At 37.2% G+C, this 24,150-nt stretch overlaps 2 protein-coding genes across 7 annotated transcripts; one reads left to right on the forward strand and one right to left on the reverse strand.

Moving 5' to 3' along the window:
• Positions 1 to 6,303: 6,303 nt before the first annotated feature.
• LOC107813043 (uncharacterized) lies at positions 6,304 to 11,730 on the reverse strand. Of its 2 annotated transcripts, XM_016638249.2 has the most exons (7): positions 11,318 to 11,712; positions 10,385 to 10,562; positions 9,947 to 10,027; positions 8,481 to 8,578; positions 7,544 to 7,640; positions 6,824 to 6,909; positions 6,304 to 6,695 (listed from the first exon to the last, which is right to left on the reverse strand). In XM_016638249.2, the coding sequence occupies exons 1-7, from the start codon at positions 11,531 to 11,533 to the stop codon at positions 6,642 to 6,644; spliced, it is 810 nt and encodes a 269-aa protein (XP_016493735.1). In that variant the 5' UTR covers positions 11,534 to 11,712; the 3' UTR covers positions 6,304 to 6,641. The 2 variants fall into 2 exon arrangements, with proteins under 2 accessions (XP_016493735.1, XP_016493736.1); XM_016638250.2 differs by lacking the exon at positions 9,947 to 10,027 and having other exon boundaries at positions 11,318 to 11,730.
• A 3,284-nt stretch (positions 11,731 to 15,014) lies between these two features.
• On the forward strand, positions 15,015 to 24,117 carry LOC107813042 (putative lysine-specific demethylase JMJ16). 5 transcript variants are annotated; one of them, XM_075245440.1, is made up of 13 exons: positions 15,015 to 15,140; positions 16,336 to 16,377; positions 17,178 to 17,476; positions 17,548 to 17,619; positions 17,961 to 18,038; positions 18,162 to 18,647; positions 18,751 to 18,972; positions 19,631 to 19,792; positions 20,165 to 20,533; positions 20,831 to 22,328; positions 22,414 to 22,517; positions 23,194 to 23,391; positions 23,606 to 24,117. In XM_075245440.1, exons 3-13 carry the CDS (start codon positions 17,186 to 17,188, stop codon positions 23,891 to 23,893), a joined length of 3,768 nt encoding a protein of 1,255 aa, XP_075101541.1. In that variant the 5' UTR covers positions 15,015 to 15,140; positions 16,336 to 16,377; positions 17,178 to 17,185; the 3' UTR covers positions 23,894 to 24,117. The 5 variants fall into 5 exon arrangements, with proteins under 5 accessions (XP_075101541.1, XP_075101544.1, XP_075101543.1 ...); XM_075245443.1 differs by lacking the exon at positions 15,015 to 15,140 and adding an exon at positions 15,540 to 15,591; XM_075245442.1 differs by lacking the exon at positions 15,015 to 15,140 and adding an exon at positions 15,546 to 15,643.
• The last annotated feature ends 33 nt before the right edge of the window (positions 24,118 to 24,150 follow it).

Here is a 24,150-nt window from a genome sequence, read left to right on the forward strand (position 1 = left end):
GGGAAGCTTCGTGAGGAGGTCGATGTGATAAAGGCGGAATCCTTGAAATAGAAAGGAAATATGGACTGCTTTGCTGCAGAGAAAGAGGTTGCTCGAGCCCAATTATCATCGGCCAAAAATCACCTTTAAAGTCTGAAGGAAAAAAACTTGGTTCAAGCAAGGAAAACGGAGGAGCTCGAGGTTCGGTTGGCTTCTGTACTTGCCAATGCGGAAAAAACAAAGGCCGATGTAGACGCATTTGTGGCTGTTTATCAGGCCGATGCTGAGGCCGCTCAGTTGCATGCGAGAGAAGTAGCTGAGACTGCTCGAACTCGAGCATATTGGACAACCGAATTTTCCAAATGCCAATCTTGGAGGGAAACCCTCGAGGAGATCCATGCTCGATGCTTCGATCTTACTGAAGAGATAATAAAGGCAAAAGGGCTTGAAGCCGGTGATGGGGCCTTGGCCTCCGATGATGATGACGATAACGGTGATGGGAACAAGAGCGGATCTTAGAGTGGGGAGGAACCCGATGGAGAAGAGAATGCCCCCGGAGATAACCAAGAAGCTTAGCCCTTAGTTTCTATTTTGGATGTTATGAACAATATTATATGTATATATAAATATATTTTCTTTTCCCGGCTTGCCTTTATTTTCTGGCTTATGAAGATTTTGTTTCATTTACGCCTTATGAAGGTTTTCGTAAGGCTTTAGGCAATTAAGTCGAGTGAGTGATGTGAACTCGTAGCCCGTAGGCTTAATGGTCGAGTGAGCACTTTTCTTCGAACTCGAAATAAGAGCAACCCGTAGGCTCAGTAGTCGAGTGAGTGATTCGAACTTGAGGTAATATAGCTCGTAGGCTTAGTAGTCGAGTGAATGATTCAAACTCGAAGTATATCCCGTAGGCTTAATAGTCGAGTGAGTGATTCGAACTCGTAGCCCGTAGGCTTAATGGTCGAGTGAGCACTTTGCTTTGAACTGGAAATAAGAGTAGCCCGTAGGCCTAATTGTCGAGTGAGTGATTTCGAACTCAAAGCAATATAGCCCGTAGGCTTAATAGTCAAGTGAGTGGTTGCTCAAACTCGAAGTAAGATAGCCCATAGGCTTAATAGTCGAGTGAGTGATTTCAAACTCGAAGTAATGTAGCTCGTAGGCTTAGTAGTTGAGTGAGTGATTCGAACGTGAGGTAATATAGCCCGTAGGCTTAGTAGTTGAGTGAATGATTCGAACTCAAAGTATAGCCCGTATGCTTAATAGTCGAGTGAGTGATTCAAACTCGTAGCCCGTAGGCTTAATGGCCGAGTAAGCACTTTGCTTTGAACTCGAAATAAGAGTAGCATGTAGGCTTAATTGTCGAGCGAGTGATTTTGAAATTGAAGTAATATAGCCCGAAGGCTTAATAGTCGAGTGAGTGGTTGCTCGAACTCAAAGTAAGATAGACCGTAGGCTTAATAGTCGAGTGAGTGATTTCGAACTCGAAGTAATGTAGCCCGTAGGCTTAGTAGTCAAGTGAATGATTCGAACTCAAATTATAGCCCGTAGGCTTAATAGTCGAGTGAGTGATTCGAACTCGAAGTAATGTAGTCCGTATGCTTAATAGTCGAGTGAGTGATTCGAACTCGTAGCCCATAGGCTTAATGGTCGAGTGGGCGCTTTGCTTCGAACTCTAAATAAGAGTATTGTAGCCCGTAGGCTTTATGGTGTAAGTTTTTTCAAAACTCCTTCGATAGTGGTCAGCCCTTAAGCCCATTTGAATCATGAAGCAGAACGAAATACTTTCGAAATATGAGTTATTGGTAAAGAGGTAGTTATACATATGTTCGTATTTTATGCCAGGGCTCGAGCAAAACTATACGGGCATGGTTCATTTTGACCATTTAGCCCTTACACGTTTTCCCTATCGAGACCCTGTTTGATATGACTTTGGTATGAAATCACTTTCTCATATCGAACTCGATTTATTCGATGGTAAAGCCCCATAGTATTCGAGGTTGATTGTAAAGAAGTCTTGGATATTATTAAAATGTTCTCAGGTAGCACATAGTTATTGTCTCGTTAAAAACCTTGCCGGAAAAACTCGGTTGGGATAAAAACCGATCTAAGGGAAAAAGAGTGAAACGCGTACTTTAAAACCTGAGGTTTCGATGTTTTTGGCTGAACTCCTGCAATGGGTTAGTATCGAAAATATATAGATGAAAGAAGGGAGAAAATCATACCTTAACAATAATATCGTTTGAGGTGTGACACGTTCCAATTGCTTGGTAGTTGTTCGTCGTTTATAATACCGAGTTTGTAGGATCCTTTACCGACGTTTTCGAGTACTTGGTACGGTCCTTCCCAGTTCGGACCCAGTTTTCCCTCGTTTGGATTTCTGGTCGGGTTAAAGCTGATGTCTATGATTGCTATTTGGCATCTTGTTCCCCTTTTGAGCTCGATCCCTTTATTGGCGAAGGCGAGGATATCGAATTCGCTTCCTCGACGGCAAACATTTCTCTTGCGGCTGGTTGTTCTCCGTACACTGTTTTGACTCCCATTGATGTTGGGAATTTAAGGAAGGGTCGAAGGTACATCTCTCATGTTGTGGATCCATGACCTTCCAAAAAGGGCGTTGTACCTCATGTCACCTTCAATTACGTGGAACTTCATTTTCTGGAGGGTCCCGTACACGTTTATCAGCAGAATTATCTCGCCTTTGGTGGTTTCACATGCCATATTGAATTCGTTTAGAACCAGGGTTGTGGGTACGACCTGGTCCTGTAGACCAAGCTGTTCTACGACTTTCAATCTAATGATGTTGGCCGAGCTACCTGGATCAATTAACACACGCTTAACTTTAGTTTTATTCATAAGTACAGTACATATATTACCAGTGCATCATTATGAGGTTGTTTGACTTCTTCTGCATCTTCATCATTGAAGGACAAAGTTCCTATGGGTGCATAATCCTGAGTTCGAGATCGTTTTTCTCTCACAATTGATGTCTTAGTGCGTTTAAGCACCGGTCCTTGAGGGATATCGGCGCCGCCGATGATCATGTGAATGACGTGTTGTGGTTCTTCTTGTTCGTTTTGCTTGCCAAAATGCCTATTTTTAAAATGGTTCTTCGCCCTATCACTTAAAAATTCTCGAAGGTGCCCTTTGTTGAATAACCGGGCTACTTCCTCTCTTAGTTGCCTGCAATCTTCCGTTCTGTGGCCATGGGTGCCATGATATTCACACATTTGATTGGGATTCCTCTGGACAGGATCGGTCTGCATGGGTCGAGGCCATTTAGTGTCTTTGATGGGTCTGATAGCCGACACGATGGCGGATGCATTAATGCTGAAGTTATACTCCGATAACCGAGGTGCTTCCTTAGATCCAGAAGGCCTGTCGAACCTACTTCTGTTCATCAGCCCCCGAGACCCTTGACCTCGATCACTTCTTCTGTTATTTTGTCCGAGGTTATGTCTCGATTCACCGATTCTGTGGTTTCCATTATACAGTTGGTATCGATCCCTGATCGGACCTTGTTCTCGATTAATATCCCTTCGAGCAGCGAGTTCAGACCCCAACTGATCATCTTCGACCCTAATTTTTGATTGGTACCGATTGTGTACGTCGGCCCACGTGATGGTTAGGTATTCGATCAGGTTATGCTTCAACCGCCGTGAAGCCATCGAACTTCGTTCGTTCAAACCTTGAGTGAAAGCCTGAACAACCCAATCGTCTGTAACTGGTGGCAGATCCATTCGTTCCATTTGAAAATGAGATATGAACTTCCTTAGCATCTCGTTATCCTTTTGTCTTGCCTTGAAAAGGTCTGATTTCCTTGTTGCAACATTTATGGCGCCGGTGTGTGCTTTTATAAAAGAATCTGCTAACATGGCAAACGAGTCGATGGAATTCGATGGTAGGTTGTGATACCAAATCATTGCTCCCTTCCGAGAGGGTCTCTTCGGATTTTTTTAACAATACAGATTCGATTTCATCATCTTCTAAATCATTGCCCTTGATGGCACACGTGTAAGAGATGACGTGTTCGTTTGGGTTGGTCGTTCCGTTATATTTGGGAATTTCGGGCATACGAAGTTTTTTGGGGATTGGTTTTGGGGCTGCGCTCGAGGGAAAAGGTTTTTGCACGAATTTTTTGGAATCCAACCCTTTTATCATTGGTGGAGCTCCCGGGATCTGATAGACCATGGAGTTATATGTTTCTACTTTTTTATCGTTGGTTTCGACTCGCTTTGTGAGCTTCTCGAGTATTTTAGCAATTTCGGGAGTAGTCCCCGATTCTTGCTCATTTGACCTCATTATGGCTGGCTCCGTTCTATAGGCAATTTCTCGAGGTGGACTGGGCTCCGGCCTGCTCGGTAGCTGGGTTTGGCTTTGCAACTGAGCTATTACTGCCTGTTGAGCTTGCAACATTTCGAAAATCATATGCAAGTTAACGCCGTTGTTTTCCTCGACGTTATGGGTATCTCGAGCTGCAGACTGAGTGCCACCATGAATGCTATTTTCAGGTTCAGAATGTAGGTTCGCCTCAATAGCCACATGCAAATTGATATCTATCGGCACTTCAACTCGAGCTCCAACGGCGTTGACAAGTGGTCTTTCGGTATTTAGTATCAAGTTGTTGTTCTCATCTTGAAGACCAGCTTCGTTGTCGATAGGTGAGGCCATTTGATTGGTAGTTAGTCGTTGCTTATCCGAAATCCAAGATACTTTCGGAAACTAGCACAAAACGGTGTGTTTTTGCAGATTCGTATCAACTAACCACTGTTATCCTTAGCCCCACGATGGGCGCCAAACTGTTTACCCGAAAAACGGATGAAGTTTAATTTGTACGTAGTTCTAAGGATATGTGGTATAGCTTAATACAAATCGTAAGGATAAATAGAAATATCAAATATGGATTGCAAAGAATGCAAAATAAACAAGGTTGGAAAGAAGATGATTTTTAGGACTAAGCAAAATGAATCAATTAATGAAGCCTGAAAGAATAATCCTTGAATATAAGAGAATATGGTGCTTGAATTACAATGTAAGCAAGAAAATGCCCTTTACAGAAATGTAGCCATCCTCTTTATAGTGGAGGATCCTACTTTTAGATATAATTAAAATACATAGTGGGAGACCCATAATAAACCATCTTTTACATGATTCCTGCCAAGATTTTCTCCTCTAGTGGGGTTGCAACGGCTCTTGTTTGTGAGCTCAATATTGACTCGAGCTCTCGATCTTGACTCGAACTCGATTCTGACTCGGGTCCCTGTATTGATTCGGGGTCAGTGTTGGTCGGTCTCTGAACCATAAGCTCGATAACTTTACTTTGTATCGTAGTTCGATTTGGATTCGAGCTTGATAATAACATCGAGCTCGACGTTGATCGGTCCTTCGGGCTCGAAGCTTGGTGACCTGAGTTCGGACATCGACCTGGTGTTACAAAGCCGCCATTCGATCAAAGTATTATCATACCGACCAGTCAGTACGGCGGACTAATCGGTTTTGACCGTATACACCTACAATCATGTCGGTTTCTCTTCGTTATAGGTACAATTTGCTCAATTTTCGGTATTTTTGTAAATTTCGTGTAAAAGTCACTAGCACAAGTAAAATGCAATATAAATCACAGTGAGCGATGAAATAAGAAAACATGAAAGATGGTGAGAGAGTATAAATCTATTAACTATTCCACAGCAACGTAAAAAAACTAAGCAAAGATTTAAAAAATATAAATCACACGAGTGGAAAGATATTAACCAAGGTGAGACTCAAGAATAAAGTCTGAAAAAAATTGAAAATTCAAAAAAATAAATCTAAATCATACGAAAGGAAACATATTCAATACATTGTGATTTGCTACTAATAATCGCTAGAATACTGTGTCTTACTAGTAAATATGCTGGAAATAATTTAGTTTCAGTAGAAATGACATAATAATTTTATAAATTAGAATTTTTAGTTTAATTACTTGTTGGCTTTAACTTTTTTCGTAATTCTAAGGCCCACGAAGAAATTCAATGCTTCATTTTTCTTAAACCTAATATATAAATATGTTTTTCACATGTAAATTTATTCGGTATGATTCGATATTTTTCCGGTCTACCCTAATTATCGGTACGATTATAAATTTATATAAAAACCTACGATTTTTTTTTTAAAAAAAAAAAAAACTAAAAATCGATTGGATACAATACGTTTCAGTCGATTTTTAAATATCCATTGACGCCCCCAATAGCAGTACATCTATATTAGGCATTATATCTAGCAAGAGTTGTTTTCAGTTGATTAATTGCACAAACATTGGACCATACATTCATTATCCTTCAATTCAACTGATACATTAATGAAAGTATGAAACTGCAATTTATCTTGCGAACGAACCAAAGTTTCCATACTACAACAGTTTCCCCATCCACCAATCTATGGTTGCCAAAAGGATTCCATCATTCAGAACTCTCCTAGAGCTCTTAAAAGGAGGAAGAAAAACATTAACCAGCAACTGATGGATACAGCATTGTGAATAACAAATTGCAGAGGTTCAAATAGTATTTCTGTGTCCTAGGACTGTCATTTGTCCCTGCTTTCTCGGACAGCGACAATGGTGAAGAAATTGATTAAGACATTTAAAATACATCTAAGTATCTTGATGCATGAGCCATTATCATGGTTGGCGCTCACTTGTGCAATATACTCTTCTTCGTTAGCTTTGGTTTCTTATGTGATCGGTTCTGCCACAAGATCCAACATCCACAAAAAAGTAGTCAGTTAATGCAATTTTGATAAGTAGAAGTTAGATAGTGCCAACTATCAAGACGTAATATCATAAGTAGGCCAATCACCACGCAAAAACCCTCACCTTCGAACTTTCCAGAGCTTCATAGTCAATCCTCTCTTGCCACTTACTCTTGCGAAGTTTGATCGGCCGGTTTCCAACATACTTCCCTGAAATCAAACATGAATAACCACCTTATTAGGCATCTGGATGTAATATTATCATTACCAATGCAATAGCTAAAAACAACTGCCACATCAAACATTCATGTATCCCCATTTTGCGAACTCCACATGAAACCAGACTTCTGAAATTCTCTCATACAGGTTTGGTTGTTGATGTTGTCTTTTCTTGACCTTTTTTTTCTTTGCCTAAACCGACTTCAGAAGCGGTACTAAATCTTGTTTCCAGTAAAGTTCTGTTACTTGTTTCCTTCACCATTCCTTTTTTTTTGTTTAGAGAGGAGAGGGGAGGGCAATTATACATTCAAATAAAAAACCAGGAGCCTGTAGAGGACACTCTATCAACGCTATCATTTGACATGAAGACATCAAAAAAGGGGGGACCAAAGAAACTCTCACATGGCATCAGCCAAATGGTATATCTAGGAAAATGTTAGATCCAACTGAAAGCTACCATCCATACCATTTATAAGCAGTGGTCTTCAAGAAGGTAAAAGCTGATCCCCTAACAGTGACAGACCCACTTCTATCAAGTTGTGTCATTTAATATATTGATTACGTCAGTGTACCTTAAGCACAATAAGAAACTACACATTCATATCTTGATTAACAGATAGCTTACCGTTCATTTCTTTAAGTGCTGCCGCAAGGTCTAATGGGTTGGAAAAACTCACAAATCCATATCCCTTGGTCTTACCAGTCCGCTTGTCTCTCACAACCTGTCAAAATGCATTGCGAATCCCTTTGTTACTGAACCTTACAAGCTACAACATACAATTATACAACAAAATTCGAAGAGAGCAAGGCGAATATAAAATACTTCATTTTTTTCTAATCTTTTCAGATCAAGGCAGAAAGAAAGGAAGTATAATAACATCAACATGATGGGTCTTGATTTATAACTAAGCTACACTTATTATAACACATTAACTACTGCAGTTTTGGGCAATAAACAAATTACAATTAGACTTCGATGTAAGGTATCACCAGTTCACCACCATTACAATCTTCCCAATTAGATGCCGCCAATCTAGAGTCTTCTCATTTAGATGCTCCTTATGTTCTTCATTTTATGCAAATACACGCAAGCACATACAGAACTAAGTCATCATCCATGTATGCTGTGGACCCCACCAAAAAGGGGATAAGAACACACACACACACACACAAACATACAACTTGAGGGATATTGGTCCTACAGTGACACAACTAATATGTTCTCTTCAATTTTCAATCATTAAAAATTATTAAACTCCAATTTGAAAGCAGTCAAAAGTGAGAAGTCTATCTCAAAACTCGATGCACGCATACACCTATAGACGTATGCAGACTATCAATAGTCGATGCATCTATAAAGATATCTAGCTTTTTTAAGATTCGACAATGTTCAGAAAGCAGAAATATGATATAAAAAAGAAGAAAATAATTAAACTTCTAAGGGGACCAAAATCTCTCCCTTCATGACCAGAAATACCAGTGCTCGTGTATACATAAAAATATACCAAAAACATAAAAATGTAAGATTATTGGAAAAAAGTAAATGATCTAATAGAGCTTACCTTAGCCATGTTAAAGGTTGGAAACCTTGAAAAGGCTTTTGACAGGACATCATCATTCACCTCATTCCCAAGATCACCACAGAATAGACGATAATCATCTGTGACGCCATCCGAACAGGAAACTTAGTTATTCCATTGTACCAGGATTTGCACCATTGTAACAGCAAAAGACACAATAACCACAGGAAAACAAGTGCAAACAGCCATCACGGAAGGAAGTGACCAGAGAACCAACAGCAAAAGATAATAGGGTAAAAAAATGATATCACTTGCAAGACCACAAATCATGAAAGTGGACCAGTAAAGTATAATATTCAAACATGTAAGATCAGATAGATTACCTCACAGGTTTTCTCCTGCACATTCTCTTCTCTAAACACCTCCAGAAAAAGAAGTGCATTTAGATATACAAGACACACAACACCCCATAACTTAACTAAGACGAATTCATATAGTATATTTACTTGCTATTCATGCTTCTTGCATCCGCACTGGTTTATCAGAAAGTTAGACCTTTTATAAACACTCATTATAGGCATCTAGTAATTGGTTATGTATTCAAGATAGGCTAATTTCATCCTAAACTTTTCAATTGTCTGTCATAACCATGTTAACTGCAATAAACCCTGAGATTTCAGCTTCAATCATGTCAGTATTCACCAACCTTTCTTGTTCCTTCCAATATGTTATTCACCTATTCGCTCAGTGAGACTCCTCATACTCTGCGCCGAAGTTCCTATGTTAAAACGAGAGTGCATCAAGTAAATTCAAGAATAGTACTCGCCCTAAAAACAATGAGCAGAGAGAAAAGAGTAGATAAAACTACTTCCTTGATACTTAATAAAAATTAGCTCCTTATATACGCATTGTTCGCCTACTCTGACAAGCTACATTACCTTGCACAATATCATATTTTATAGTTGAACCCTTGTACATACGGTAGCATACTCTAATAGGAGACGTTTCGAAGGAAAAGCTGAATCCATTTTGAAAATCAAATATAACTGTTAACTTTTGATTATATTAAGAAATATAACTGATTACTTTTACTTACTTTTTAGTGGAAATTCAGTTCAAGATAGAATCCAGTTCAACTGATGTTAAAACTATCAAAGGCTATGAGGAGAGAGAAGTAGGGAATAGCAAAGGGAAGTTCTCAGTTAAAGCAGCATATAAGGAGTTCAACATCTCAAACAATCAGATTGGCTGCTGGCCATGGAAATTGATTTGGAAGGTTAAAATTCCTTATAAAGTAGCATGCTTTACATGGTTGTTGGCAAAGGAGGCAGTTCTAACTCAGGATAATTTGATCAAGAGAGGATTCCAGCTATGATCTAGATGTTACTTATGTGGAGAGTAGGCAGAGACAATCAATCATCTCTTTTTGTGTTGTAGAGTGACTTAACAATTATAGAGGATATTCATCAACTTGAGGGGAATATTGTGGGTTATGCCAAGAAGAATACCTGAAGTTTTAACATGTTGGAACAGAGAAGGCAACCTATCCAGTAATAAAGAGAGATGGAAGATTGTCCCTGGTTGACAATCTGGGAAGAAAGAAATCAAGATGCTTTGAAGATAGATACAGTAACATTCAAAAGATGAAAATGAAATGTTTAGTTCTTTTTTACTTTTGGTGTAAAGGAGAATATTTAGAAGATCGTGAATCTATTTGTGATGTTTTAGAATCCTTATGAGAAGACAAAGGATTAGGAGTGTCTTTTCTTATTAGGCCTCAAGGTAATTATGGGTGACTTCACAGCTTTTGTCTAGTCTTTTATTTATATATAATATGTTACCTTTTCAAAAACAAAACAAAAAAAGAGTAATCCCCCCCCCCCTTTTTAGTACAATGAGGCACAGCCAGTCAAGGAAAAAATAAAGAAATAGGAAATTATGCTTACTCTCTGGCCACTCTGCTAGAGTAGGATCTTCCCAACTTTGTCCTGCTGCCTTACGAGGAACAGCTTTCTTCTTGGCCTCAGCTTTGTGCTCAATTTCGCTGCTTGCAAGTGCAGCTTTCACGTTTTCAAGTGCTTCAGGCGTGATTGTCTGCGCATCTCTTTGGAATAACTGCTGAGCCTGTCCGCAAGTATTACGTACATTACAATCATGACAAAACATCCTTCTTTTTTCAAAACAAGCCACTAGCTTAACATACAAAGTAACATATGTACAAAGCCCTGGTGCAAATACTTCTATTGAGATTTTCTTCTGTTCTCCTCCTAAAACGAAACTAACAAGCTTCTAATTGGCGTCATGATATTTTATCATGCACATACACACAAACATGTGCGCAGATATTCTCAGCAAGCAAGCTGGCCCAGGCATCACCCTTATAAAAAGGATTTTAAGCTCTATATACTGTTAGTGTAACAAAAATTTACACTGTCAAGTCACATTACCTATTATGGCAGCAGGTAACCTGCCTTCTTTTATGGAGGCTTACTTGTAGATATCCTTAGGGTGACCTGATAGTGTAGCATATATAACTTATTAAACTCTATAAGAAAATATACTCTCAACAACTTCCCAGAAAGATTTTACAAAATACCCGCCAAATTCTCAAACACTTGACAAAAATAACTAGAAAAAGGGAGCAAAAATAAAAAACAATATGACTTACATAATTACTTACTCCACAAGCTATAATCAATTAAACTTTCTATGGACATTAGCGTGACTCCAACGAAATCAAAACGTAAGAATTAACAACCAATTGCAATTTTGCCCGTCGTTACATCATAACAAGACCGAAATTCAGAAATAAGAGTTTATAATTTTCATATTTCTTCCTTTTTTTGCAATTAATATTTGCTGACATTTGGAGCACTTACTTGTTGAAACTGAGGCAAAGTGTAAACGCCCGGAGCAGGGGCAGGGTAGACGGGAGGACCGGGAAGTTGTACGGGCGGAGGAGCAGCGCCTATATAGGGCTGAGGAGGAGGTTGTTGTTGGAGATGAAACGGCGTCGGAAAGTATGTGCCGTTTGAGTAAGTGTACTGCGACGACGATGAAGTAGCTGACGCCGACGTTGAAGGCACCGTCGACATTGCAAATCTGGTGAATTAGGGACTTCCGATCGCTGAATTAGGGATTTTGTGTGGGAGTTTGGGGGGTTCAGAATGATGTTAAAAAAGGAAATCAAGAAATATACAGGACCGTTTGGCAAAGATTTTACAAAATAAATTTGGTTAACGCCACAAATTTTGGCTACATTTTGTCAAACTTACAAATCCCAAATCCCAAATCCCAAACAAATATCAATATTATATTTTTTTAAAAATTGATCCAAACTTTTATATTTTATAACATAGCATATCATTTATTATTTTATAACAATATTACTTCGTATTCTCGGTCACCTAATAGTGTATCATATGGTTCATTATAAAAATGATAATTTTGTATCAAATTTATTTATGTTCAGGACTATGGCTTGCGATAATATAATGAATGCTATTGATAATGGTACTATTGGTTATTTGTGATAGTTTTTAGAACGCGTGGGTATACGTCATGTTTCATATTTTTCCAAAATAAATTTAAAAAATATATTTTAAAAAATAATATCCAAATACATTTTCATCTTCAAACCAAACTTCACCCAAATAAGATTTTTCAAAACAAATTTAAAAATTTATTGCCAAAAGCTAGCATAATATACGTATTGGCTGAAACTAGAAATACGAAAACGGTGCACTGGAGAAATGGGCTAAAGCCCAGTGAAAACCGCGCGTTCTGATTAATGAGCCGAATGAGTAAATCGATGGATATCATTTTTTAAAACATCATATAAAATATGTTCACAAATATCATATAAAATCACTGTTACCCGAAGAAGAAGAAAAAAAAGAAGAAAGAGGAGAAAAATGTAAGTTGTTTAAACAGTTGTACAAGTTAAAAAAAATTAAAAAATGGGTACATGTTAAATGGGGCGCCAAAATAGGGCGTATGTGTAATTTTTTCGTTTTTGGCAATACAATTTAGACCCGCAAGACCATAGACCTGAATTTTGAACTTTAAATATGCATGTCAAAAGTTAATTATGAGGCGATTAAACTTATTTTTTTTTAATAATTTTCTGTCATTTCTTTAAATATGGATCCTAAAACGGCTATTTGTTCACTTCGCCTCATGCACACAATGAAAAGGTCCATAATCATACCTTTTCTTATTTCATTTATTTTTATTTCTTCTAGTCCTTTTTATGGCAGAAAAATATTTATTTGTCAATGACAACATTAGGATGACAAGATTAGATTAAATCTATGCATTTTCTAATCGATCATTTTTTTTTGTTTTTGAAACTATTTTTGAATACTATGTTGTTGATATTAAGCTTTTGTAATTTTTTTATACAAATATTGATATCCATTAAACAAAAATGTTGCTACCTATTTTATAATTTTAAAACAAAATATTGTCGATTATGCTATAATATAATAATTATATAATTTATGTATATCGGTTAGAAAAAATAAATAATAAATCAGGTCAACTATTTATATAAAGATCACATCACTTTTCAACGCAAAAAATGAGAAATAGCTTGATTTACATTAACAGAGGCAGATCCAGGATTTAAATTTCTTGAATTCAAGTTATAATATTCTTAGAAGTGAACCCGTTATAAAGTTATGGGTTTATATCTACTATTTTTATAATTTTAATGAATTTTTATACATAATATTTTTACTCCGCATCAAAAGTTATGGGTTCAATTGAACCCATAACTAGTACACTACATCCACCACCATATACATATGCTAATTGAAAATTAGCCACATATTTAAAAGTAAACGAAATTTAGTCATTTTTTTATGTAAAAATAAAATCTAAACAAAAATACCCTTAAAATCTAGAAAAAATCCGGCATAATATGTTGGATTTCGAATTTTACGTATGAGATCTAGCGTAATGTGTGAAATTTCATAATGTACCGAAATTCCAACATAATATGTTGGCAGTTTATATACAAGATTCGTGTTTTAGTGGGATATTCTTGTCCAGATTATCTCTTTGCATAAAATAATGATTATTTTTCAATAACTTTGTAAATACTGACTATTTTTCAATTACCAGTCCTAAAACTGGCTAACCCATGCTATTTTGGCCTTTTCAACTCCAAAGTAAGATTAGGAGTTTTTTGCACCTATACCCGATTTTGGGATCACAATTGAACCCATACCCACTTTGTAAAAAAAAGTTTGTAAGCCTACCTACTTTACGATCAACTTCAGACTTATCGGGTTTGAAATTAAGAAAAAATTAGTCTGAAGTAAAAAATTACACTTCAAATGCACTTAAGGCCAAATAGGTCTGAAGTGCAACAAATAGTTTCTTGCACTCAAGGACAATAAATCTGAAGTGAAAATTTGCACTTCAGATGCACTTAAGGCCAAAAGGTCTGAAGTGCAATAAAAAAATTTCTACACTTAAGGCAAATAAGTGTGAAGTGAAAAATTACACTTCAGATGTACTTAATGCCAAATAGGTCTGAAGTGCAACCAATGGTTTCATGCACTTAAGGCCAATAAGGCTGAAGTGAAAATTTACACTCCAGATGTACTTAAGACCAAATAAGTCTGAAGCGCAACCAATGATTTCATGTACTTAAGGCCAATAAGTCTTAAGTGAAAAATTACACTTCAGATCACTTAAGGTCTAAAGGTCTGAAGTGCAACAAACGTTTTCCTACACTTAAGGCCAATAAGTCTGAAGTAAAAAATTGTACTTCAGATGCACTTAAGGCCAAAAGGTCTGAAGTGCAACTAACTTTTTCATGCACTTAAGGTCAGATAGGCCTAAAGTGCAAATTGCACGTAAAACAGAAATTTATTCTTCGAATTTTAACAATATAATATACGATTTAATACCTAGATCTACTCCAAAATAAGCTCAAATTGAAACATAACCTCCAAATATCATCAAGAACAAACCCCAATCATAAATTTGTCAAAACAATAATAAATCTAACGAACCAATAAAAAACCCTAAGCAATAGTAAAAAATAAAATGCCACAACAGTTCACCGCAGTAAAACATCATAAAGTATCTTAAAATATTTTCACAAACACGATATAAAATTATTGTTACGGGAAGAAGAAGAAGAAGAAGAAGAAGAAAGAGGAGAAAAATGCCTGAAGTTGTTTAAATAGAGGGTACAAGTTAAAAAAAATAAATTAAAAAGTCAGTATAGGTTAAATATGGGTGACCAAATAAGGCGCCCGTGCAATTTTTTGCAAGATTAGGTATCATGCACAACTTTTTTTTTTATTATTCCCCTCCAAGCGCTTTCTATCTTGTTCTTAGGGTGACTCGAACTCACAATCTATTGATCGGAAGTTAACGATGCTACTTGAGCAATCCCACTCTTGTTGTATCAAGCACAACTCACTTGGGCTTGGCCCAAAACCAAGTTTTGACTTTGTAAATTGTCCTACAAGGTTTCATCAGATTGAAACAAACATTGCCCCTACTTCAGGAGATATTTACAAATATAAGGAATATATCCACATATGCAATGCTTTTAACACAACCAAAGGTGCCAAACTTCCAATAAAGCATACGTGATACCATTACTCTCTATCCCCTCACAAGTCACGCCGTTAGGAAGTCCAAAGCAGAAAGAAACAAAACAAAAGCAGATAACTACCGGTAAGAATAATTCAATTATCCCTTAAATTTCTCCTCCTCTCTTTTTTTTTTCTTTTAACTATGACGTTATGTCCAGTTTACGCGCACTTAAACTAATCTCTGCAATATGGGTTCCTTTACCCTTTAAAAATCTTGTTACTAAATAACTTTCAATATATTAATTTATTTATTTTTAATAATAAAAAATACTTAATAAAGACGGATTTCATAATATTTAAATTTTATAATTATTAAAATATAAAGTGTTATTACTCAATTCCCAACCAAACCCATCCTGTTTGTCCCTTTTTTTTAACCGTGGTTCAAGAATAAAAGGAATAATCCTTTGAAATACCAAACCTTGGTAATATTAAATAGATTTCTTTAAGTACAATATAAAGTAGACAAAAAATTTAAAACGTATAACTAAGGAGTTAAAAATTGGGCACGTCAAACACGCGTCGATTTCAAGGTGGAAATTTGCCCATAGATTATTAGAACACAGAATGACCATAGTATTACAAGTAACAAATTTCCTTTTTTTTTTCTTTTTCTATAGTACAAGGGTTCTTTCATTTATTAATTGTTTTTTTTTTCTCTAAGGTAAATCAAATTAATTATTTCAGCGGTGTGTACCCTTATCTGATCTTTATCTGGATTTGCCTACCCAAATTAAAAAAAAAACAAAATCTAAAAAAAGGATTGATTCATCTGTATTGGATTTCTTAAATTTTTATAATCTGTGACTTAGATACTGTTACAGTTTCTAAAATTTAGGGTTTAATTGATAGATAATAGATTCACCTTTATTAGGTTGCAATTTTCACCATCTATGACCAAATATTTGTTACACTTTTACAAATAAATTAGGGATTTGTATTCTGGGTGAAAAATTCAAAGCAAATTACTAGTATATCATCTGGTCAAAGGCCAATTTGTTGTGACCAGGAGCTGACATGGTGGGTAACATATCTCTGTTTCAGTACTGGGTTAGGGTTAGGCTTTTTATTTTTTTTATTTTTTTATTTTATTTTTTCCTCAAAAAAGGTTTATGCATAGGATTAGGTTTAGATCTGCTGAATCTGATTATAAATTTTTGGTTATGAAATTTTTTATAGTGTTTCAAATTTATCTACTTATTGGTTTAAGCTATTTTTGTGATTTGATTTATTCTGGTACTGAATTGTTTGTTGCTTTTTTGAATGTCTGGGTGTAGTGAAGAGGAGTTGAAGCTTCTTAGATCAGTGGATCAATATTTGTAAGTACATAAGCTTCTGTTCTGAAGCTCTCAATTTCTGAGAAAGGTTATTTTGGTAAATTTATCTGTTTCTATGAATGCCTGTTTTTATATATGGACTTCTGTCTTGTCTAACGTTGTCAGTGAGGATTCGTACAGCCGATCCTAACTTGTTTGAAACTGAGGCGTAATTATTGTTGTTGTTGTACATGTTTTGACTAACTGGACGATTTTTGTTGATTTGATGTTCATCTTAAAATTGATCATAGTTTGATTAGGGTTTTACTGTTTCAATGTAAGCAAAGCTAGTACTGTATAATGAATTTGTGCAATTGCTGAAAGATCAACTGGGTAAATTTACTTTAGATGAATGTTTTACAGAAGAAATTTTCTGCTAATTTTTGTAGATCTATACTATTTTGGGAATTTATGCCTATTAATGTGGATGGACTCTTTCAAGAGTACTTCTGAGATTTTGTATGCATATTTGTACACAAGCAGTTTGGGATTGAGGCATTATTGTTGTTGTTGTATTTGTACACAAGCAACAATTGGTCTTAATAGATTATCATATGTTTGGTTGTCGTCTTAATGTTGATTGTACGCTTCACGTGGAAGTTTTCCTATATTAAATCGGTTCTTAGAGAACAATCATAGTTATCAATCTGTGTACGGGCCCACTGATTTTTCGCCACAAGTAGCTATATGTACTTTTTGAGTCTCAGTATAAACCTTCTGTTCTGTGCCATATCTTATGAAGGGAACTCGAGAGTGTGTTCTTCTTTCTTCGATTTCTCACTTGTATATTGGTTGCTTGGCAGTCTGGAGGATGGGGACTGAACTTGTTAGACATTGTGTCAAAGAGGAGGATATGGACATTTCATCAATTCCGCCTGGTTTTGAGTCACTTGCGCCCTTCACCTTAAGAAAGGTGGATAATAATCGACTCATGATTAATCAGCCATCCTCAGTGAGCGAATCAAAATCGCATGGAAGTCAGGTAGAAACATATATTGAAGGTACCGAAGATGGAAAGATGATTAAGTCACTTAGGCGTAAACCTGGGATAAACTACGGGAAGTATGAGAAAAGCTCAGAAGATGAATCCGAACCCGATCAGGTTGAGTAGCTAGCCTATTATTTTCTAAAAGTTTACTTTTGCACCTCTCTTATTCTCTTCCTCTTGTGCAGAATCCCTTTGTTAGGCCGTCACTTCCAAAAGGAGTCATCCGTGGATGTGAAGCGTGTCTCAATTGCCAAAGGGTCAGTATATAGAGTTGACTTTTTTTTTTTTTGATAAGATGTTTAGTGCTGGTATGCTGCTTTTATTTTTCAGCCTGTTATGGTTTATGATATCATGTAGAAAAGTACCTATAAACAATTATATTTACAAAGAAGCATCTCTTCATGGCAGCCATTTAGGATAATTTAAGTGTTATGGTAATTAAGATTAGAGCAGCATTTAGCACTCTGATCATCGAAAGTGTTTAGCTTCCAGCGGAGTTGAGTTCACAAACATAAAGCTAAATGAGATACAAGCCTACACAGAGTTGTAGGTCTATTACATGTATATATGCTGTTTTAAAGTTTCAAGCTTGGAACAGGTAACTGCGAGATGGAGGCCAGAGGAAGCTTGTAGGCCTGATCTTGAGGATGCTCCGGTGTTCTATCCAACTGAAGAGGTCCTATTTTACTTGGCTAATGAACCCCTTTCAGTATCTCTACTTGAACACGACACCCTTTCTTTTTTGTCATTACTCAAAGTCTTGCCTTAAGTTTTGTCAATAACTTTTTTCAATCTCCAGGAATTTGAAGATACCCTGACATATATGGCTAGCATACGCACCAAAGCAGAGGCATATGGAATTTGTCGCATTGTACCGCCTGCTTCGTGGAAACCTCCATGCCCTCTTAAGGAAAAATATATATGGGAGAACTCCAAATTTGCTACCCGTATACAGAGGATTGACAAACTTCAGAATCGAAATTCGATGAGAAAGATGTGGAAAGTTAATCATCATAAGAAGAAGAAAAGAAGAAGGTGCTCAAAAACCGGAGTAGACTTGGGTAATGGTAGTGTTGACATTAGGACCCCTGATGAAGCTGCTATTTATGAGGAGAGGTTTGGATTTGAACCTGGTCCAGAGTTTAGTCTGGACGCATTTCAAAAATATGCTGATGATTTTAAGGCCCAGTACTTCAGGCAAAATGAAGGGCAGTGTGAGCCTTCATTGGAGAACATTGAGGGTGAATTTTGGCGGATGGTCGAGAAACCTACCGAAGAGATCGAGGTGTCACTCTTTGCTGATCTTTTTTTCTTGTTGTGCACACCATCTAGGTTTTGATGTATAACATTTTCTCCCTTTCTGTCATTCCTTTGTCATCATTTGCTAGGTTCTTTATGGGGCTGACTTGGAAACTGGAGTATTTGGCAGTGGGTTCCCTAAACATGGCCATCAAGTTGGCTCTTCTGACCGGAAGTATGTAAACGCAGGATGGAACTTGAATAACTTCCCTAGGCTTCCAGGTTCTGTTCTTACATACGAGAGCAGCGACATATCTGGTGTTTTGGTGCCTTGGCTTTATATAGGAATGTGCTTTTCATCATTCTGTTGGGTAAGGAATATAGTTTTCCTCAGTTGCTTTATTACACTGAAATTTGTTGGGTGCAATTGCCTCAACAAGTCTTTCTATTGATTGCGTAGCTACTGTAGGTGCCAATTTTTCTTCGCAAATGGGGTTTCCTTTCACATGTTGAAATAAAATTGGCACATACCTTTTTCATATTGCTTCTGTATTTCAAAAATTTCTTCTTCTATTAAAGGTCTTGTAAATAATAATTTTAAAAAAAGAACTTGTAAAACCTTCAATAAGAATGGAAATATTCACAAATGGTGTTTGAGTAAGCTCCAGATCGTGTTTATTCGAACTACAAATGGGCAGTATTAGTGATTCCTTGGTTGAGATTATTCCTTTCTCTTGCATTGAGCAGGAGCTAATTTAAAGTCAATCAGAGTTTTTGAGGTCATATTTCTTGAAAATAAGAAGTACTAGCTGTTATTGGGTCTGTTCTTGACAACACAATCCTTTCTTTTGAATTGGGCAGCAGCATAATTTAGTTTGCTTGAAATATATGAGCAGTGTAATTGAGTATGCTTGAAATATATAATTTGGATGATCGTTCTTTTCTTTAATAACCTGAAAACATAATGGCATTCGTGCTTCTGTCTTATTTACTTAACAATTTTCTTTTCTATATATTTTCAACCAACAGCATGTTGAAGATCACCATTTGTACTCACTAAATTATATGCATTTCGGGGCTCCAAAAATGTGGTATGGCGTGCCTGGAGCAGATGCGTTGAAATTGGAGGCTGCTATGAGGAAGCACTTGCCTGATCTCTTTGAAGAGCAGCCCGACCTGCTTCACAAGCTGGTGAGTCCAATCTTCATTTGATCGAAAAGTAATTGAATCCTATTAACATGTCTCTTTGTTGGTATTCCCTATTCAAGAATGACATGTTTTGCTAAAAGGCCTGTTCTACTACCATCGTCTTTTTAGGGTTGGGAGGTATAGGTGATATGTGCTTCCATTTATATTGTTGGAATACTGTAGCGTCCTCATCAAATTCAAATGTAATCAAGAAACTGTTTTCCTGTAAATTTTGCTCTTCTTATGGAAGATCTGTCTGCTGTGTCATTTGCTAGGTTATTCTTTACAAAGAGGTGACAGTGAATTTGCCACAGGAGTTGTCTTCCAACCTCTTATAAATTGTTTAATCTTTTATCAACAACTTATTTTATGCAGGTTACACAACTATCCCCCTCAATATTGAAGTCTGAGGGAGTTCCAGTTTATCAGTGTGTCCAAAATCCTGGAGAGTTTGTTTTGACCTTCCCAAGAGCATATCATGCTGGTTTCAATTGTGGCTTCAATTGTGCTGAAGCAGTAAATGTTGCTCCTGTTGACTGGTTACCGCATGGGCAGAATGCGATTGAGCTTTATCGTGAGCAGGGCCGGAAAACTTCCATATCCCATGATAAACTGTTACTGGGGGCAGCTCGAGATGCAGTCAAAGCACACTGGGAACTTAATTTACTGAGGAAGAATACCTCAAATAATTTACGATGGAAAGATGTTTGTGGAAAAGATGGAATTTTGTCAAAAGCACTAAAGGTACGAACTTATTCGAATTAAATAGTTGCATTCTTTTGGCGGATGTGCACATAGCAACACCAATATTCTATTGATGGATAGTCCTTAATCTCCATTTCCATTTTCCTCTATCTTTCTTTTGTTGCATTGAGGGTATATTTTCCTTTCTTATCCTTTTATTTTTGGGGGATTTGACTGATATTTATAGATTTGGTCATACTGGTACCACATTTTAGTTCTATCTATGTCCATGCATGTTATGCTACTAAGCCTAGTACCTTTTAATTCAACTTCACTCCTGAATTATCTTTTTTGCAGAACCGTGTTGAGATGGAGAGAGTGAGGAGGGAGTTTCTTTGCAATTCTTCACAGGCACTAAAGATGGAGAGCACTTTTGATGCTACTAATGAGAGGGAATGTAGTGTATGTTTTTTCGATCTACACCTGTCCGCCGCCGGCTGTCATCATTGTTCGCCGGATAAATATGCATGCTTGAGCCATGCAAAACAACTGTGCACTTGTTCCTGGGGTGCCAAATTTTTCCTCTTCCGTTATGACATCAATGAGTTAAATGTACTAGTTGACGCTTTAGAAGGGAAATTGAGTGCAATTTATCGATGGGCCAGGCAAGATCTTGGATTGGCTTTGAGTTCTTATGTAAACAAAGAGAGGCATGTTGCAGGGCTTGTTGGTAAGTTATCCTGTAAACCTGAGGAACCAGTGCTAAAAGAGACGAGCACAGGATTCCCTATAGCTTCTTCCATAAAAAAGGAAAAGGATGATGGAAACGCAAATCTCTTGACAAGGGCCAGCGACAGTGCTTCATCACTGCATAAAAATAAACAATCCAGGGAACCATTAGCTTTGGAATCAATCAAGGCATCCTCTATGCATGGCAACTCTTCTCATGGAATTAAGGGGGCAAAGAATGGCTTCCAGAGCAAAAGTGAAGAATCTGTAAAGTTGGTTCCTGATTATAGAGCTCCAGTTTTAGCTTTGGAATCAATCAAGGCATCCTCTATGGCTGGCAACTCTTCTCATGGAATTAAGGGGGCGAAGAATGGCTTCCAGAGTAAAAGTGAAGAATCCGTAAAGTTTGTTCCTGGTTATAGAAATCCAGTTTGTCAGCTTTCCGTGGAGGGTGGGTCATGTAGTAGGAAATTACCAACAGATAAGCATGAAGTGAAGGGCACTTCAGGTCTTGGTGATGGTGATGTGATCCTTCTCAGCGATGATGAGGGAGAGGAGATGAACAGATCAGTTCTTTTGGGAGATACTGTGGAAAAACATACAATGAGCATGGGTAGCAGTGCTAAACTTGTCTCAACAACATCCATTAATGATGAGAAAGTTACCGGAGACAGAATTAGTGGTTCATCTAGTTCAGAGAGCATAAAAGTTGAGGATAATGCAAAAGATTTAATACATCATAGACTTAATCAAGAAACGCATTCTTCCGTTGGAGGTTCTTCTGTAATTATGGATCTTGATAAACATGCCCAAGGTTCTCAGGCTACAAAAGGGACTTCTGGCTGTAATATCATTTCAAGAGATGCAGATGCTTGTCCCAAGCCCCCACAACCATGTGACTCTAAACCAAATAAAGAAGATAGCCAAATTAAGGAAACGGAGTGTCCACAACCTTTATCAAGTGACTCTCCCGTCTCTCAAAACAATTTGGACAGATATTTTCGTCAGAAAGGTCCTCGTATTGCAAAAGTCGTGAGGAGAATCAATTGCAATGTGGAACCTCTGGATTATGGAGTTGTTCAGCCTGGCAAGCTATGGAGCGACAATCGGGCTATTTACCCCAAGGGTATGATACATGTGAATTACTCGTATTTATTTTGCTCAACTCTTGGAAGTAACAATAGACAAACTTGTTCGTGTGTCAAATGCAGGATTCAGGAGCCGGGTCAGATACATTGATGTTTTAGATCCAGCAAATATGTGCTACTACGTTTCTGAAGTTCTGGATGCAGGGCGAGATGGGCCATTGTTTATGGTAATTAGATATTCTGTTTGAATGGAACTATTTGTCGAATCAATTTGTGTACTTGTGTTGGCGGAATTCTTATTTTTGGCTATTGTGGTGCGCTTCAGATTGCCATAGTTTCGTTCTTGTTTCCTCTGCATTAAGTTTTCCATGCAGAGTTGAGCCACACTTCATTTCTTGCCAGTTGCCATATCTTGATAACGTGTTTACTGAATAATTACCATAGCGAGGTTTCTCCATGAAGCTTCATTATCTTTCCACTTCAACTGCATTATGTTAGGAGACAACTTCTCGAGCAGATTACCAAGTAATGACTACAAGTCAGATTTGTTGTTTCTTTCAAAAGCTTTGTGAGTTTCTGCTCAGGTTGTAGTTTGCCTTTAGGCAATTTGACTGCTACAATATTAGCTAGATGGATAGTCTTGTATCAGCTCATGAAAACATTCACAGCCTACATCTTTGAGGGTTACTTCACAGCTTTTTCCCTGATTGCCCTTTCTTTTTTGTTTACCTTCGCTGTGACAAGCTTATTGGTGTCTTTATTGCTATGTATTACTTGGTTATTCATGCCATTGTGTTGTCATACTAATACTATTCCTGCTATTCTTGCGTCATACTGTAATGTTATTCCTGTATTCCTGCCATTCTGGTGTCCTCTCTTTAAGTGGAAAAATGGGCCTTGCAGGTCTCGTTAGAGCATTGTCCGAATGAAGTGTTTGTTCATTTATCCGCTGTCAGATGCTGGGACATGGTCCGGGAGAGAGTGAATCAAGAAATAACAAAGCAACATAAGTTGGGAAAACTGAAGCTTCCTCCTTTGCAGCCACCTGGAAGTCTTGATGGCATGGAAATGTTTGGTTTTTCTTCACCTGCAATTATACAGGTCATTCCACATATGTTCTTGAATTTGATTTTAGATCTTGGTAACTTTCTGGCACGACACAATACTAATATGTTTATCTTTAAAAGGATTTCATTTCCGATTATCTCCTAGATAAAAAAATGTGAGAAACAACATGAAAGTTGAAAGAAAATATGAAATGTAATCTAAAAGATATATATCGTCTTGATGTTTTCATTTGATTTCATCTGTGCAGGTAATTCAAGCTATGGATCAAAATCAAGTGTGTTCAGAATACTGGAAATCTCGACCGATGATGCTGAGAGCACCATCCGCATCTGTTGACAGTTTGAGACTCAATATAAAATCCGAGATCTCAAATGATCCTACCGGAGCTGATACAGTACTCAGTGGCCTGATTAAGAAGGCAAACTCTGAAGAACTTCATGCATTGTACACACTTCTCAAAACCAATAATTTGACCCCTAATCAAGGTTTAATGACTCGGCTTCTTAATGAAGAGATTGATAAGCGAGGAAGATGATTAGATTTACAGCCTCGTCGAGGCTTAGACTTCTCACAAGGAGTTAACCCTGTAAATGTTCAACCACATTCTAGTTTTAGGTTAGATGGCATTAGGTTGACCCCCATTTCTTGAAATTTTGCACTGGCTAATAGCAAGAAAAGTCCGTCATATAGTTACTTCTGGACTTTGGTTCTTCGCATTCTTTGAGAAGGATGATTGAAATAGAAAATTCTTTTTCCAAACTTGCTAGAGTAATTGTTGCTGGTAAACATTAA

This window comes from Nicotiana tabacum, chromosome 23 (assembly GCF_000715075.1).
Source record: "Nicotiana tabacum cultivar K326 chromosome 23, ASM71507v2, whole genome shotgun sequence".
Taxonomy (NCBI): Eukaryota; Viridiplantae; Streptophyta; class Magnoliopsida; order Solanales; family Solanaceae; genus Nicotiana; species Nicotiana tabacum.

What these genes read in the sequence shown, in the direction of transcription:
- LOC107813043 (XM_016638249.2), bottom strand. Translation starts at nt 11,533, where the DNA reads ATGTCGACGGTGCCTTCAACGTCGGCGTCAGCTACTTCATCGTCGTCG. An exon ending in CTTTGCCTCAGTTTCAACAA is followed by an intron (nt 10,563 to 11,317) that starts GTAAGTGCTCCA and finishes ACTTGCGGACAG; the next exon opens with GCTCAGCAGTTATTCCAAAG. An exon ending in AGCACTTAAAGAAATGAACG is followed by an intron (nt 6,910 to 7,543) that starts GTAAGCTATCTG and finishes GTTTGATTTCAG; the next exon opens with GGAAGTATGTTGGAAACCGG.
- LOC107813042 (XM_075245440.1), top strand. Translation starts at nt 17,186, where the DNA reads ATGGGGACTGAACTTGTTAGACATTGTGTCAAAGAGGAGGATATGGAC. An exon ending in TGTTCTATCCAACTGAAGAG is followed by an intron (nt 18,039 to 18,161) that starts GTCCTATTTTAC and finishes TTCAATCTCCAG; the next exon opens with GAATTTGAAGATACCCTGAC. An exon ending in TTTTGTCAAAAGCACTAAAG is followed by an intron (nt 20,534 to 20,830) that starts GTACGAACTTAT and finishes TCTTTTTTGCAG; the next exon opens with AACCGTGTTGAGATGGAGAG.